The sequence below is a fragment of the Falco peregrinus genome, chromosome 9, assembly GCF_023634155.1.
Source record: "Falco peregrinus isolate bFalPer1 chromosome 9, bFalPer1.pri, whole genome shotgun sequence".
NCBI classification, from domain to species: Eukaryota; Metazoa; Chordata; class Aves; order Falconiformes; family Falconidae; genus Falco; species Falco peregrinus.
The window spans coordinates 27,383,169-27,398,694 of NC_073729.1; the positions used below are offsets into that span (position 1 = coordinate 27,383,169).

The 15,526-nt window shown below is 42.9% G+C and overlaps 1 protein-coding gene across 1 annotated transcript; it reads left to right on the forward strand.

Annotated features, from left to right (window-relative positions):
- Positions 1 to 4,971: 4,971 nt before the first annotated feature.
- Positions 4,972 to 11,040, forward strand: PRELID3B (PRELI domain containing 3B). The gene is made up of 6 exons (XM_055813811.1): positions 4,972 to 5,142; positions 5,967 to 6,135; positions 6,508 to 6,597; positions 7,196 to 7,266; positions 8,119 to 8,221; positions 8,916 to 11,040. Exons 1-6 carry the CDS (start codon positions 5,111 to 5,113, stop codon positions 9,033 to 9,035), a joined length of 585 nt encoding a protein of 194 aa, XP_055669786.1. The 5' UTR covers positions 4,972 to 5,110; the 3' UTR covers positions 9,036 to 11,040.
- Positions 11,041 to 15,526: the final 4,486 nt, after the last annotated feature.

The window sequence follows — 15,526 nt, forward strand, 5'->3', positions numbered from 1 at the left end:
ACTAGCACAGCCTTTCTGTGATTTTTCAGTTCCATTCATGGTTCACTGTGCAGAAAGCAGAAATTCACCTGCATTGTTCCCTTATAGCGCTCGTCCTGGCCACTCTGAGCAGCCATTCCACAGCAACAGGAATAGCGGCTCAAGAATGGGAGTAACGGACCTCAGATGGCATCTGTCCCGGCCAGTTTAAACAGCTTTGACAGAACTTGAGAAATCGTTGTGTATAGTTCGACAGTGCAGCAACTTTGACTGAGGCAGGTAGCTTTAAGGTAGTGTAGAGCTCAGTGGTCTTAAACACTGTTTGCTGCATTCCTACCCCTTCCCTCTGCCCTGGGTCAAATGATGAGCCCAGACATCAGCTGTGACAAGGAATTTGGCACTACATCAGTTATGAAGAAGGAAGGTGAAAGGGTACGGAGCAGGAGACCAGCGTGCTGAAGCAGTAGGAAGCAGCTGTTAGAGCTCAACATCAGCAGTCAAACTGGTAATGCCACGCATAGGGTAAAAACCTGGTAAAGAATGGTGGCTATTTCAATAAAACCACATTTTCAGTAGTGAAGAGGAAATATTTTTATTCCATCTGTGTTTCTTTGAAGAGAGAAAGAGGTGCACTGGAGCATCTGAGCGCTTATCCATGATATAGTTTGAGTCCTGACCTTGTAAATGTACCATCATGTAAATTCATTTGCAACTAACGCCATGTTTTCAGGATGCGATTCATTGTGTAGTGGTGGCATTTCCCCATTAGTGTCTCCTTTTGATACTAATAAGAAATCTGGAAGCATCAAAATGACTTGAACAAAACTCCTATTAAAGTATGAGCAAAAACTAGAGGAGCTGGTACTACCCTATATTGAGATATTGCTATGCTTTCTTTCTGAAAAGAATAGTAACTGCTTATTAAAAGTACAATTTGAGGTGACCTTTTCATACAGAGATGTATAATGACTTGCAAGGCTTTAAAGGGCTGATTCTGGAAGCACTGAAAAGAGCACTTTGCTATCCAACAAAGCTTTTTTAACAAGTACATACAGGAAAATACAGCCGAGCACTAGCAGCTTTGTATACTGAACTGACTGCTGGTGGTGAAAGAGCGCTCACAGATGGGGTAGTCATTAAGAACTGTATCATGGAAGTCATTGAAGAGGTATGTCTGGAAAAGGAAATGTTGATAATGTCAGTTTTCTGCCCGCTGATAAAGAGTGGGAACTTGGTTTTTCCAGCTCAAGAAAAGGGCAAGAATTTTGAATGGTCTTCATTAATACTGCATCCAAATACTAATATTTCACACACATTAAAACTTTTAATTTCAGATGAAGGAACTGGTGCTGTATTATGTACATTATATATAACGTATTATATATTAGCTATATTTCAGAGTATGACAGGGGGAAAAATACACCACCAAATACGTTTTTCTTAAGTGTGTGAAACAGAATCACAGAATCATTCAGGTTGGAAAAGGCCTTTGAGATCATGGAGCCCAACCGTTAACCCGGTGCTGCCAAGCCCACCACTAACCCACGTCCCTGAGCGCCACATCTACGTGTCCTTTAACCCCCGCAGGGCTGGTGACTCCACCACGTCCCTGGGCAGCCTGTCCCAGTGCTGGGCCACCCTCTGGGGAAGGAATTTTCCCTAATATCCAACCTAAACCGTTCCCGGCCCTGGACACGCTCCAGCCCCTCAGGGTCTGTCCTGCAGGAGGGGCCCGAGCTGGGCACAGGGTTCGAGTGGCCTCAGCAGGGCCGAGCCCAGGGGGATGGGACAGTCGCCCTGGCCCTGCTGGCCACACCGTCTGGGACACGAGCCGGGCTGCTGCTGGCCGCCTTGGCCACCTGGGCACTCTACCAGCGCATGCCCAGTTGGCTGTTGACCAGCAACCCCAGGGCCTTTTCTGCCAGGAAAAAAAATTGTAAACTTGTAGTAAACTTTCCGCAGTTGTCATTTGATAACTCTGAAGTGTTGTGATACATGAAGCAGGGTAAGCAACGAGAGCTCATATCCTACCCATGGCAAGGAAGTGCCCAGTTAAATACAGAACTTTCCCCACTTACTCTTCACTGTTTCAGCCATCTGCAGTCTTACCACTGTAAAATGTGGTTGTGGTGATCCATTATGAAGGCCACTTCTGACTTTCATTCAGAAGTGCAGCTTCAGTCACTGCCATTGTCACCAAAACCTTTTCGGTTCTGAATTCAGTGACACTTAGTACTGCAGAGTGGTCGGGTTGATCTCTAGGATTAAAGCTTTGAACCAGGATGGTGTTCGCTTTTCTAAGTGTGATACAACACCTGTATTTTTCTTACGGAATGCTAAATTCACAATTGTCTAAGCCTGAGTGGGTTTGACAGTCTGGGGGTTTTGTGGCCATTGTGGAGTGCATGAATGATCTGGACCTACTGCTGGAGATAAAGTGGCTTTTGGCTTGTGAGCTATTTCCTGACATTTATGCTTTTCGGTCAAAATGATGGGATATTTTACGAGGCTGCTTAAAGGGGACAACTCACACCTCCGTGCTGGCAAATGCGGGTCTGAAAGTACAAAATCATAATGCCTTGTTCTGCAAGTAAATTCATGGGGACCTTAGAGCACTTTCATACACAACTGCAAAAGCCATTTCAAGTCTTTCTTGGTCGCGCCAAGAAGATTGCCCTGCTGAAATCTATGTGAGGCATATAATCACACGGCCCATCTCACGCATCAGCTGCATTTAGCAGAGTCATAAGCAAATACACCCTGAAAGATATATATGAACTAAGTAATCTGACCATGGGTTTCCACAGATTTTATATTCTTTTGTAGATGTCTGTTATGGTCCTTAATGATTATCTTGGTAGTATCTGGGGCTGAACAAACTTAACTGAAAGAATGTTTTCTTTTATTTCAATTATTAGAGGGATAGTCTCAACATACAGGGGAAAAATACAGAATTTTATAGTATTAAATTCTTGGTCATAAAAATGAACACAATATTGTCAAGATGCAGTATCATTAATGAAAAGAATTCTTATGTTTAGGTGTGCAACTTTTTCCCCTACAAACGAGCATTTTATTTTCCTAAAGTCTGGCTTTATTATTAATTATAATTTTGTTATTCCTTTTAAAAGTAGGCTTTATAAGTAGTTCAGCCCTTGATACCACTCAAATACAGAAGCTTACTTGAACAAAACTCCTGTTAAAGTAAACCGAAGTTTATATGAGCAAGAACTGCTGAGATCTAGCTCTGAATCTGCACCATATATTGACATGCTTCCTTCCTGGAGATGTAATTTTGCTTTGCCTCCAGTAGTTGACATTTCTTTTACAGAAAAAAAAAAAGATGAGAGGCCTAATGGGTAAGTGGTGGGTATCTGCTACATTGCCAATGTCTATTTCCATCTTCCACAACTACATATTGCACTCTGAGATCCCTCAAAATGCTTAGCATTTTTAACAATGTTTGCAAAATTCTCCAGTTGCAAAAATCACTCAGTGGGTATTAAGACTACAATGGATTTAGAACTGACTTGCATTCTCCCAGAAATAACTTTGTACACTAATAGATTACAAGCATGTTAACAATGTTTAGAAATAGTACCATGAGGTGGAAGGGTCAGGAAAAAATAAGATCAAGATCAGTCTCTCCAGCAAAAATGTACTTCCCTAAGAGCTCTCACTGAAGTATTTGCTACTGACTGAATCTGGTAGTTTATTATGAAATAGTAGCTGCTTGTATAATAGCTTTTGTATTCGATGTTCAGTGCGAACAACAAGAACACACGGGACCATGGATTCAATGATCTTAAAGGTCATTTCCAACCTAAATGATTCTATGATTCTGTAATATTCATTGCATCTTTCCACAGACTGGCTGGGATTTCTGGCACTGCAGAAAGTTGCTAGAAAGGTCAAGTAACCTATTTCTGGGAAATTTCCTTCTCCCCCTTTTCCAGTGAGGTGATTGCTATGCAGTTACGGGTACATCACAGCTCCTCGCCCGGTGAGAGTTGTGTCTATGAAATGCTGGGCTGCTGTCTCCCCGATTAAAAAAATACTCCTGCTACACAAATGCAAGACACTTTCAACATTGTGATCTTGATAAATTTAGAAGAAAATGCTTGATGATGCGCCACAAAATGCACGCGGGTTTCTTTGTTGCTATAACTGATCTCTTACTGCTTTATTAGCCTCATCAACCACTTCTGGTTTATTCCCAGGATAATGAAGAGGAACAGTTCAGGACAGTTTTTTGAGACCCCTCTGTTCTGGAGCAGCCCGGCTGTTACAATGGGCCCTTAACACGGGAAGCAGCGCAAAGGCTGTTCTGTAACTGTTCGTTAGGGAGTACCTCCCAGGCGGTACTTACAACACGAGTTGCTACGCCGCAGCCGGTCGGCCCGGCGGGGCACGGCTGTGGTCGCTGTGCACGGGCTCAGACACAGCCGGGCGCCCCCCGCACACCCCGCCACAGCCCGGAGCGCCGGGGCCGCCGCACCCGCTGCGCGCTCACGGCCGGGGGCCGGTCCATCCCGGCACAGCGGGGTGCCGCCCGCCGCCTGCCCCGCGGGCCCGTTCCGCCCGAGGCGGTAAGGGAAGGGCTCCCGGTGGCCCGAGCGAGCACACACCACCGGAACTCCACCGCACCCGGTAACGCCCTGCGGACACCACCCGGCTGCACTCATGCAAGGAGCGCCCTGTGACACGGCAGCGTAACGGGGAACGCTTCCGCACGTAACGGAACCTCAGCTCCCAGCTGGCGGGAACCGCTCGCCACTCCCGGGGCAGACCCCGACGGTCGGGCCGGCCCGGCCCCGCCCGCTGGGCCCGGGCCAGGCCGCCCCGCCACCGGAAGCCGCCCGCCACGGACCGGAAGCGGATCCGCCACGCGCCCGCCGCCACTCGGCCGCAGCGGCCCCGGGCCCTTAGGCCTGGCTCTCGCGCGGCGCGTGACCAGTGACGTTACCTCGGCGCCGCCCGGCGGTTGGGGCCCTGCGCCCCGGCGGTGGCTGCGCAGGCGCGGCGGCGGGCGGCGGCGGGCGGCGGCAGGGCCCGGCCCCGCGGGTGCAGAGCGGCCGGTGCCGGGACAGTGCGGAGCGTCGGCGCCCCCAGGCCCGCGCCCGCCGCCGCCATGAAGATCTGGACCTCGGAGCACGTATTCGAGTAAGCGCGGCGCGAGGGGGAGGCAGGGCCGGCCGCGGGGCCGGGGCCGAGGGAGTTGGCCGCCCCGGGCCGCTGGTCTCCGCCCCGGGCCGCTGGTCTCCGCCCCGGGCCGTTGGCCCCCGGGCAGGCCCCGCAGTCGCGGCTCGCTGGCCTGCACTGACCTTGGCCCCGCGCGACCTTGCCGCGCCGGGGCCGCCGCCGCGGGGAGCCGCTGGCGGGCTCTGGGCGGGCAGGCTGCCGGCCCCGGGCCGCCCGGGGCGGGGGGCAGCCCAGCCAGCCGAACGCGGGGCCCGCCGCCAGCTGCGGCGGTTCTGCGGAGAGGCAGCGGGTGAGGGTGCGGGGCCGCCGGCCGAGCGGGGCGGGAGGCGGAGCGGGAGGTGTACCTGTGCCGCTGCGGCTGAGCACGGCGGGTGAGGCGCTGCACGGTGGGGCTTGGGTGCTCCAAAACACCAGCGCTGAAAGATAACGCGAAGAAAGTCGGTGTTAGAAGAAAGGAACAGCTTCCTAAATTAGTATTAGCGGAACCTGGAAAGAAATTGCGGTTTTACGGCGTTATGTCACAGGGGAATCACTGGTAGCAAATTGTAAGCCAGGAGGCAGTGGAACTCGGGGGTCCTGATCAGTCAGGTGTGTTGTGTGCCGAACCTGCACATACCGCTATCCGATCCACAGCAGAGATGTCTTCCTCAAGGGAATGGTATCTGTAGGGTTGAGAACTGGAAATTTAACTGCTTTAAATATATAAATCAATGTGTTCGGTGTTAATAGAAATCCTATTACAAAATGAAGGTGTGCAACTTTGTGGCTTGATTCTGTTTGGGCAGTCACCCCTGGGAAACGGTAACGACGGCTGCCATGCAGAAATACCCGAACCCCATGAACCCCAGCGTGGTGGGAGTTGATGTCCTGGACCGGCACGTAGACCCCAGCGGGAAGCTGCACAGCCACAGGCTGCTCAGCACGGAGTGGGGAATACCCTCCATCGTGAAATCGGTGCGTACTGTGTCACAGAGCTTGAAGAGGGTGCCAAGGGAAGGGAAGCTTACGGACCAGGTGTGGTAGTAGACTTAAATCATTTTGTAACTTTAATGCCTTACAAATACAAGCATTTACATATTGGGGAAAACTCAACAGCAGTACACACAGTGACTTCCCGATAACCAAAAGTTGCCTAAATCTTAGATTGCTTCTACTGTGAAAATGAGATTTGTCTCACCTGAATAGTTTTAATGTTAAGCTGAACCCTAATTCTGTTGTATTGGTGTCTGTCCCATACAATAACCACTACTTATCCATTTAAAGGCACTATAAAAAGTTGCAGTTGATTAGCATTATTAATTCCTTGTGTGATTGTCTGTCTTCTAGCTCATTGGCACGTGCAGAACAAAGACATATGTTCAGGAGCACTCCATTGTTGACCCAGTGAAAAAAACAATGGAGCTTAAATCCAGTAATGTAAGTAGCTGTGTTTGCGCAGTTGAAATAGATTACGGATTATAATAATACCTTGTAAATTTAGAAAGGAAAATAGTCTTGAAAATTGCACTTGAACACTACAAGTAAAGCCTTTAAGTAATGTGTTGGCTGGCTCTGTTTTTCAGAAAGGAGCTACTAGGTTTTTGGAACTTGTTGGGACTGAAGTATCTGAACAGACTGAGCTGGACAGGAGTAATTGTGGGGGCAGCAGGGAGGGATGTTATGAAAAAAAATTTAAAAGCCATTTGGTGTACGCTGTCACAGTTTCCTTGTCACGCAGCGTTTTGCTCCTTGTTCTACTCCCATCAGTCTGGTCCCACTGCTGAAGTGTTCATATAAATGGCAGTTCTTACACATGGCAGTGTGTACTGGTAAATGATTCAAAAACTTAAGGAGAGGGAACTAGATCAGCAAATGCTGAACTTGGAGATTTCTCTATCTTGTTCTACAACACTAATACTTGCAGGGGAACTATAATATTTAAATCAGATACAAGCATTAATTTTGAAATGCATTTTTATTTACTACATTCCTTTAATATTTTTATCAAGGGGTAATCCTGTCTTGTATTTTACAGATTTCATTTACAAACCTAGTGTCAGTAGATGAGAGGCTTGTCTATAAACCACACCCTCACGAACCAGACAAGTAAGTACCTCTTGACAGAGATTGCCCTGAAGTAGACTTTGGCATTGAAAATTTTCATGGTTTCCCTTGAGCAGATGACATTTACATCACTTCTACTATGGTAACTTGTCTAAAAAATAATTAAATGGACTGTCACTTTCTTGAGTGGCAGAAGTGCTTCTGCAGAGCAGTACTGGGAAACTTGGTGTCATGCTGTTTTGGAGTCCAGTTCAGATCAGCTTTTCAGGGAGTTGTCCTGTGTCCTGTCTGTAACTGAGTTTGTATACATCTTCAGTTAGCAGCACCTTATTTTTGATCTCTTCATCGGCCTCAGCACAGAACCTGCACTAGTAGACAATCTATCTGGCTTTAGTCTATAATTTTGGAGGTTTGGGGGCTGGGTTGGTTTGGTTTTTCTTACGTTTAATGCTTACTGAGTCTATACTGCTGGAGCTAGTGATAAGTGAAAGGTCTTTCTAGGGATTCTAACATAAGAAGCTTTTCCTCTCATGACAGTCAGAAATATTAAATCCCTGTTGTTGAAGGAGGGATGTGTTAATACTGTTTTCCCAGTATACCTTTGCTCCAGATCTGTTGTTTCCACACTGAACTTCCTGCTGCTAAAGCTGGAAGTAGTTGACTGCCACAAAAGGACACTTGGACTTAGTGGGAACTCCTAGTTTTTATTTTATGAGTAGAAGCATAAAGCAGTTAAGCACTGTGGAAGTGGGTTGTGTTTATGGGGCAAGAAGTTCTGTGTTATACAGCGAAGCTGATGAGGGAATGTAGTTGTTGGGGAGGAGCAAGTTTCTTTCAGCAATGCATTCTTTTCTAAACTCTTCAGAATAATTCAGTTCCTGCTCTCTGTTTCAGAACCATTTTGACACAAGAAGCAATAATATCTGTAAAAGGTGTCAGTCTCAGCAGTTACCTAGAAGGGCTAATGGCAAACACAATTTCTTCCAATGCTAATAAAGTAAGTGTGTCCCGTGTGTAAAATGTGTGACCACTGGCTAAATGACAAAGGGAATAAAAATATCCATTTTACTTTTTGGCTTTGTTGGCAATCTTAGGAAGGGTCTGCATAGTTCTGCTGCCTTTATTGTAGAGTATGTAGAGTACTGTAGTTATTGCTCAGCTTGCTGAACTACTTCTCTGTGAATGGAGATGATAAATTACCAGCAATGCTGTCTGAATCTTCACTGGAAAAAACATCTCCACTCAAATAATAGTCTGGTGCTGTCACTCTTTTGCTGCTCTCTTGATGCCATCCTATTAATTTTTGCTATTAAAAAAGGATATACATCCAGACAGGTCTGAAGTAGTTATGTGGGAGTAATGAAAATTGTGGTTTAGTTGAGAGTCTGTCCTTTGGGAATGCAAAGGTATCTTGAGTTCAGCTTCAAGAATGATAAAACAATCTGGGTAAAGAGTCTTTTGTGGTTCATAATGTGAGCACTGCTGACATAAGGAATTTTTTCATGAAATGTAAGGCAGTACATGTTCCTGCAGTACTGTGGTTATTGAAGTAAAAAAAAATAACCGCAGAGGCCTGTATTTCTGTACCTTTTCTTCCTTTTCAACTACTGTGTCTAGTCATTTTCAGTAAGATAGGGATTAACCTATTTACTTATTTACCAATACACTGATAAATTTGTCTTTAACTGTAGGGCCGTGAAGCATTGGAATGGGTAATTAATAGACTGAATGCTGAAATTGAAGAGTTCACAGCTTCAGCAAGAGGAACCATGAGGAATTCAATGGCAGCAGCAGCATTTGTAGAGAAATGATAGTAAATATACCTGTATTTACTAATGAGATTTAACAATCTGAAGCTTCTCTCCAAATCTAAATACATGTATCCTTTGTTATTTAAAGGCATACCTGTATATTAGGCATGTTTCAAATTTAATTTGGAGAAGAGCTGAATTCTTACTAATGAGGTTGATACGTAAAGCCTGGTTAGTGTATTGGTTCAGCTGGACCGAACTTCGGTTACAGATGAAGAAATAATTTTCAAATATAGTTCCTGTATTTACATGAACACTAACTTATAATGTTTTCGGGTATGAAATAGCTTCATTTAGCGATGAGGCTGTATGTGGTGAAGACTGGCATGTTAAGTTAACTTCTGTGGAATTTTTATTTTTGTGTGACTTACGGACTACCTCTTTTCGGACCAAACCCAAAATTAAGCAGAATGGTTTGTTCCAGCATTGTTCGGTTTGTTAATTTTTGATAGTTGTATGATACAACTTGGTTTAATAGAAAGCTTATTACTTGATGCTTGAAATACAAAAGAATGTACAAAATATTTTTTGATAAGCTTTTTAACTTGTTTGACTGGTTGAGCTAATATGGTACTCGAATTGTTTTTCAGTGAACATAGGTAAAACATATGAAGTGTCTCTTACCTACTAAGACCTAAATTCCATTCTGAAATGCAACATTAATGAGCTGGCTGTGCAGTAACTTAAAAATTTATCTTAAATTTCTATAAGAAAAGTATCTCCGTTTCTAAAAGCCCAGTAAATAAAGGGGTACAATAAACATAGAGCTTTAAAATCTTGCAAGCTGCCAGGGCATTTATGAATAGTAGATGTTCACTTCAAAATTTCAAAGAACCACATAAAGGACTATAAAAACCTTTTTGAAGTTGGTTAAGGAGATACCTAAACGTAAGAGGAAGTAATATTAAAAAATGTTAACGATATGCTCATTAAATTGATCACGCTCCAAAAATAACCTGTGACATCAGCTAAATACGGTGTTGTCCTTTAAAGTGTTCTAAGTTCCAGAAGTTCCTTTACATTTTGAACTAATTTGCTCACAATACAAGGCTCTCTAAATTTAAACCTTGAGACTAAAAAGTTTTCTACAGTTTGTGTTTGTTTCTTGGTACTCATTAGATTCTTGGTACTGTCACCAGTCATTAGTTGCAGGAACTTAAAGGTCAGACCTTGACATCCTTCCTTCCATAGTGTACCAGTCTGCTGGTAGTCCTGTTGACTGCAGCAGGGGCTGCCTGTCCCATGAGGCTCCTTCAGTATGAAGGAAAAAAGGAAAGGCAGAGCCCTGAATTACCAGATGTGTGTATTTTGGTGCCAGAGGCTTTTCCTGGAATTTTGGTTCTAAGCTTACAAGTAATTTCAAGACTCTCTTAGCCTTAAAGAACTGTAATGTCACCTGTCCCAGCATATTTTATGTTGCATGCCATCTCTGTTACATCAGAATTGCCTATTGAATAGTGGCTGCTGCATAGGGAACCACAGCTCATTTGAAGTGGTAACACATGGGAACACATTCTTCTGCAAGATTTGTGTAGGGGGAAGAAAACAGGTGTATATATACAACTTCTAAAAATTTAACTATTCTACATATTTTTCTAAAAAGAAATGGTTTGAGACTACCTTACTAAATGGAAATAACTGAGTTTTGCCATGCTTTTACAGCATGTTATTACAACTGAAACAGCATTTAAAAAGTGTGTGAAACCATTTCTGATAAAAATGCAATGCTTGAAACTCATTTTAAATGTTTGTTTAGCCATTAGCATCACTTGGTATTTTAAAGTCAATTTTTTTTCTTTTCCTAATTTTTCTGCACTAAGGACTGCATAGTATAAACTCACAGTTTGCCCTTGCACTGAAAAAAAAATGTGTAATTTTTGCAAGCATTCACCAACTTTTTGAAAGGTCGTTATTATCTTTCATTTATATGCCTGCATTCTCATTCTGTCAGAGAGTATGACTTTCTGTATGTGGCGCTTTTGAAATAAAATTTTATCTGAATTCTAGCTAGTTCCTGAAACTTTCTGATCTATTTGTTTTTTATAACTGATATGTAAGTAATTAAAATTAGAGGGGTGAAGAGGTACTCTGGTGTTAGTATCTTCTTTTATTGAAATGCATATCCTAAAATGCGCATTTACAGCTGCTGTGGTCTTTTTTTTTTTTCTTCTTTAACTGCTTTTTTGCAAATCTGACACGTTAACTAGTGACCTTGCTAAATCCTGTAGAAAGATTTTAAATCTCTGGACTGAGATTCATATTTACCTGTTAAGGAATATGTCTCAGCAGACGGAATCTAGTGCTTGCTGTTCTTAAGAGCAGAAGAGAACAAAATGTTTGGGTCCTGACAGTCATGTATCAGCTTGTCTGTTTACCCCCAATTCTCACAGTGGGAGACTGCACCTAAAGTAGCTTTGCTTGATGGGGAGTGGGGGGCTGCGTGTGCAGCAGTTACGGTGTATGTGCTGTCTTATCGCAGGGGAAGGAAGAAGACAACCTGCCCTGTGCTCGGTGTGTGTACCTACTTGGCTGGTTTCTTCGCCAGCCACTTCAGCAAGTCATGTGTTCCCTGTGGATCAGCTTCACAGTGCCCTGCAGGGCAATGTCAGGGCTGGCGATGCTCCGATGAATTGCAGTGCTATAGATGAATGTGCCGGTAACTGCAGTGAGCGTGACCTGAGGAAGTGCAGAGAAGCTGTGGGTTCTGGTGGGTAGAAGGAGCTGAGAAGGTGGGTGAGAGAAAGGAGCTACAGCTGGAAGGAAAAACTGAAGGACTAGGAAGAAACAATAAGGGGGGGGGGGGCGGGATGGAAGGGGCAGAGGTGCAGGAATGAGATTATGTTGTGAGTAAATCAGTGGTGTGGTCTGTGGTGGATCGCTACCTGATTCAGCTTGCCTAAACGGTTTCATGTTTTGCCATATCTGCAGATTCAGGCTTTTAAATTAGTAAAACTTCAAACTTGCTCACATAACTTTGCTGAGAAATAGAAGTGAGCAAGCTTTTGATCCAAAGCTCAATGACCTGGAGAATATTTAAGATGGCATTGTTAAATCTTTTGTTCTCACTGCTCACCTGAAGTTTTCAGTAATTACTAGGTTTCCTTGCTGTTACTTGTCTTAATTATTTTGGATGACTTTCTTACACTCCCGCGACCCTTAAGTACTCCCTGTATTTAATACTAAGGATTTCTGACAGAAGGAGGGACATGCTACAAGTCTCCAAAGCATCCTTCTAAAATAAATTGAATCTAGAAGTGCTATTACAGTTTATTTAAAAACAGAAGTTTAAATTGCAGTAGCTGGAAGTTTGAGGTCTTGGGAACCTTAATGCCCTCTTCTGTTGAGACTGAACACTGGCATCATCTGCCAGTTCTACCGGAAACACATTGCTATTGAATTCTCAAATATTTATATAGACATTGCCATATGCTTGTGGAAAGATTCTTCTGAATGAAACTGCTTAGCTGATTTGTATCTAAAAGTTGAAACGGGGAATGCAAAAATTACTTTTCCTCAGGTACGATATAAGAATTGACCATATCAGTGGTGGGATTTTGGCATTAATTTAGTAAATATTTTTTTTACTGTAAATTACACTGACCTTTTCCTTCACTTCTTGATTTAGACAGGCTCAGGATGGTTAAAGTACAAGTATAATGAATTAACTTGTTTTACCTTAACTGCAAGGCGTTCAAAGAACAGATCTATAGGGTTTAGATCTTTTTCAATGGTGTGTAGTCGTCTAGCTTCCATGTACCCATCTGCACTATAAACTTGTTGAAGACTTGTGTTTGTGCACCTTGCTAATTGCCTATTACTCTCATGTTCTGCAAGGTACTGCAGTTGACAATCTGAAATTATGAAAGCTGCTACCATGGAAGAAAGCAAAATCCTAACTTACTGTGACACTAATGACTTGTGTCTATATGAACACTAAAATAATACCACTTTCTTCAGTCAGCAATAGAAATGCAGACTTTTAAAAAGGCTTAATTTATCTGAGAAGTATTTCTTGTTGCTGACAATGGGTGTCAGCACCTGTTCAGTTATATAGCAGTTAACTATAAATGTAAACCAGTGGGTTTTTTTAGAAGAAACAGAAAAAACTTCAACCACTGTTTCCTACAACATTGCTGATCTGTCTGTTGTGGTCTGTCCTTGCAGTTACGCTGGACTGTACAGTTTATTTCCAATAAATGTCATATACGGTAAACCTAAGCACCCTTGTCTGGTAACTGCAACCTTTCAAAGCCCCCTGGCGCTGACAGTCAGTTCCAAAGATCACATCCCGTAGAGGTTCACGTTTATAGAACTGAAGAATGCCAACGAAGAGAGCTTGTGCAAAAGCACCAAGCTGTTTTAGAATCCTTCTGTTTCTCAAGGTGAAGGTTTTTTTACTTACACAGAACCTGATAATTTCTTTCTCAAATAATTTGATAGCTTAGCTTTATATGTTGTCATGGAATTCAATTATTCTCAAGGTGGGGTTACATGTTACAATTAAGCTGAACTAATTGCTTACCTTCAAGGAAAGGAAACAATCCTGTGTCTGCCAGCCTTCTCACTCCTGGCTGTCCTGTCCTACTTCTTCCCTTGCACTGAAGGTGTGGTCTTCACACCCTTTGCTGAGCCAAAAAGCCATGAATATGAGAAGTGATAGAACCTTTATGCAGCCAGCACCAGGGTGAGACACATGGAAAGGACAGAAATGGAGGATCCTATCTATGGGAAGCTCTTGTCTGGGTGGGCTGAAATCCTATTGTCTCTGCAATGTGCATTACAGTAATTTCATATTGCATCTACTAGAAAGACTATTTGATGCTGTAAACAATGTATTTTAACAGTAAAAGTTATTTTTAAAGTTATTTTAACAGTAAAAATTCGTTTTGTAAAACAGTAACATTTTTAAATTAAAAGCCTTTCTTCTCAGACACATACATCACAAGATGGCTTTTATACATTTTCCTTTCTCAGGTTTGACAGTCCTTTAATCAAAAAGATTAAAAACACTGAAATAAACAAAATAGCATCAGCTGGATAACATATATTATCCAGCTGCATATATCACTTACAGTATACCAAAATGAACAACATATGTAGTAAATATGGGTTTTTTTTGCCTTTTTACACCAAATTAAATGAAACAATTATTCCTGCTGTAAATTTTGTTATTTCTAGAGCCTGTTCAACTTTTTGGACACCCTGGTAAGAAATCTGTTTTATAACATGGCAAGAAGCATCATTTGGGTGAGTTCTTGTTAATGGGGTTTTGGGGGACTATGTAGATATTATTCACCTGTGAGAGAACTGCTTTGGTTTATCTAGACTTAAACTCATTTACATATAGCAGCTGCAGCAAAATCTAGTAGGTATGTTGTGAAACTGGGAGTAAGGGAGTGTGTATCAGAACCCACACTTGGAATTTATTTGTATTTTATAGTCATGTCATATTCTGAATTATCTAACTGAAGTACTAGAAGCCCATAACCTTCCTAGCCAGAGTTTTTTCTCTATAATTCCCAGTTTTGAGGGACACCCAGCAAGCAATGCAACTTCACTGCTTTTCCTGCGCAAGAACAGACAGAACAAATGGAAGCAGGGTGTGACTGCACAGATGCTGTTATTTCCCTGTCTGCAAAGTGAGATGCAATATTGGCCCTTACTCATCTAGGATCCTAAGTCTCCCTTGTCTTTCAAAGAAGCGTAAGCACCTATAAGACAAAAATTTCTGAGAACAGGCTCCAGCCACTGATGTCACCTAGGTGTTTTTAAAACTTCTATTCAATATTGTTATTAACTGTGTTTTACAGTATCATGCTATTTTGTTGGAACAGCATTTAAAAAGTAACATAGCTAACAAAAGTAATTAAAGACATTAAAATAGGAAGTAATGCAAAAGATTCTCACAACTTGAGTGTACCTGAATTCTGCTCTGCAGATCCTGGGTCCCTCCAGAGACTAATTATGCCAGGTTTTGTAGAATGGGCAGCTGAGAACTGGGATGACACTGCAAAATTATTTTTACTTTGAATCCAGGTGTCCAAAAGTTGAAAATTAATGTCTTCATCTGCTTCAACAACTAACCTTCAAAATGTTGTCCCGTAATAGGAAACAGCATAGAACTGCAATTTTATCTTAAGATTAGAGCTGATTTCAGAGTATGTTTTCTGCCGATGCTCTTTGCAGTGCTGCACTTGGACAAGAGGGGATTTAACAGGCAATGACCCGCTTTGTCATCAGCACAGCATGATTTCCAGTAGCTGTGGAACAGATTAGGGTCAGCAGCAGAGAGAACAGCAGAGCTTTACCAGCACAGCCCGGTATGGCTTACACAGGCAGAGAAAGGACATAAATCCACAGCTATCAAAGGTAGGAAGCATTATTACTAACCTGTACATTTTATACAGTAGTGACCATAATTCCATGTTTCTTTATAGTGTTATTTTGTAGTAAAATGTACAATAAATTTGCCATTTTAAATTAAGGCAGAA

Bases quoted from the DNA above. Each gene is read 5' to 3' on its own strand.
- PRELID3B (XM_055813811.1), top strand. From the start codon at position 5,111: ATGAAGATCTGGACCTCGGAGCACGTATTCGA. The intron at 7,267-8,118 runs GTAAGTACCTCT...TCTCTGTTTCAG, and splicing joins CACCCTCACGAACCAGACAA to AACCATTTTGACACAAGAAG. The intron at 8,222-8,915 runs GTAAGTGTGTCC...CTTTAACTGTAG, and splicing joins TTTCTTCCAATGCTAATAAA to GGCCGTGAAGCATTGGAATG.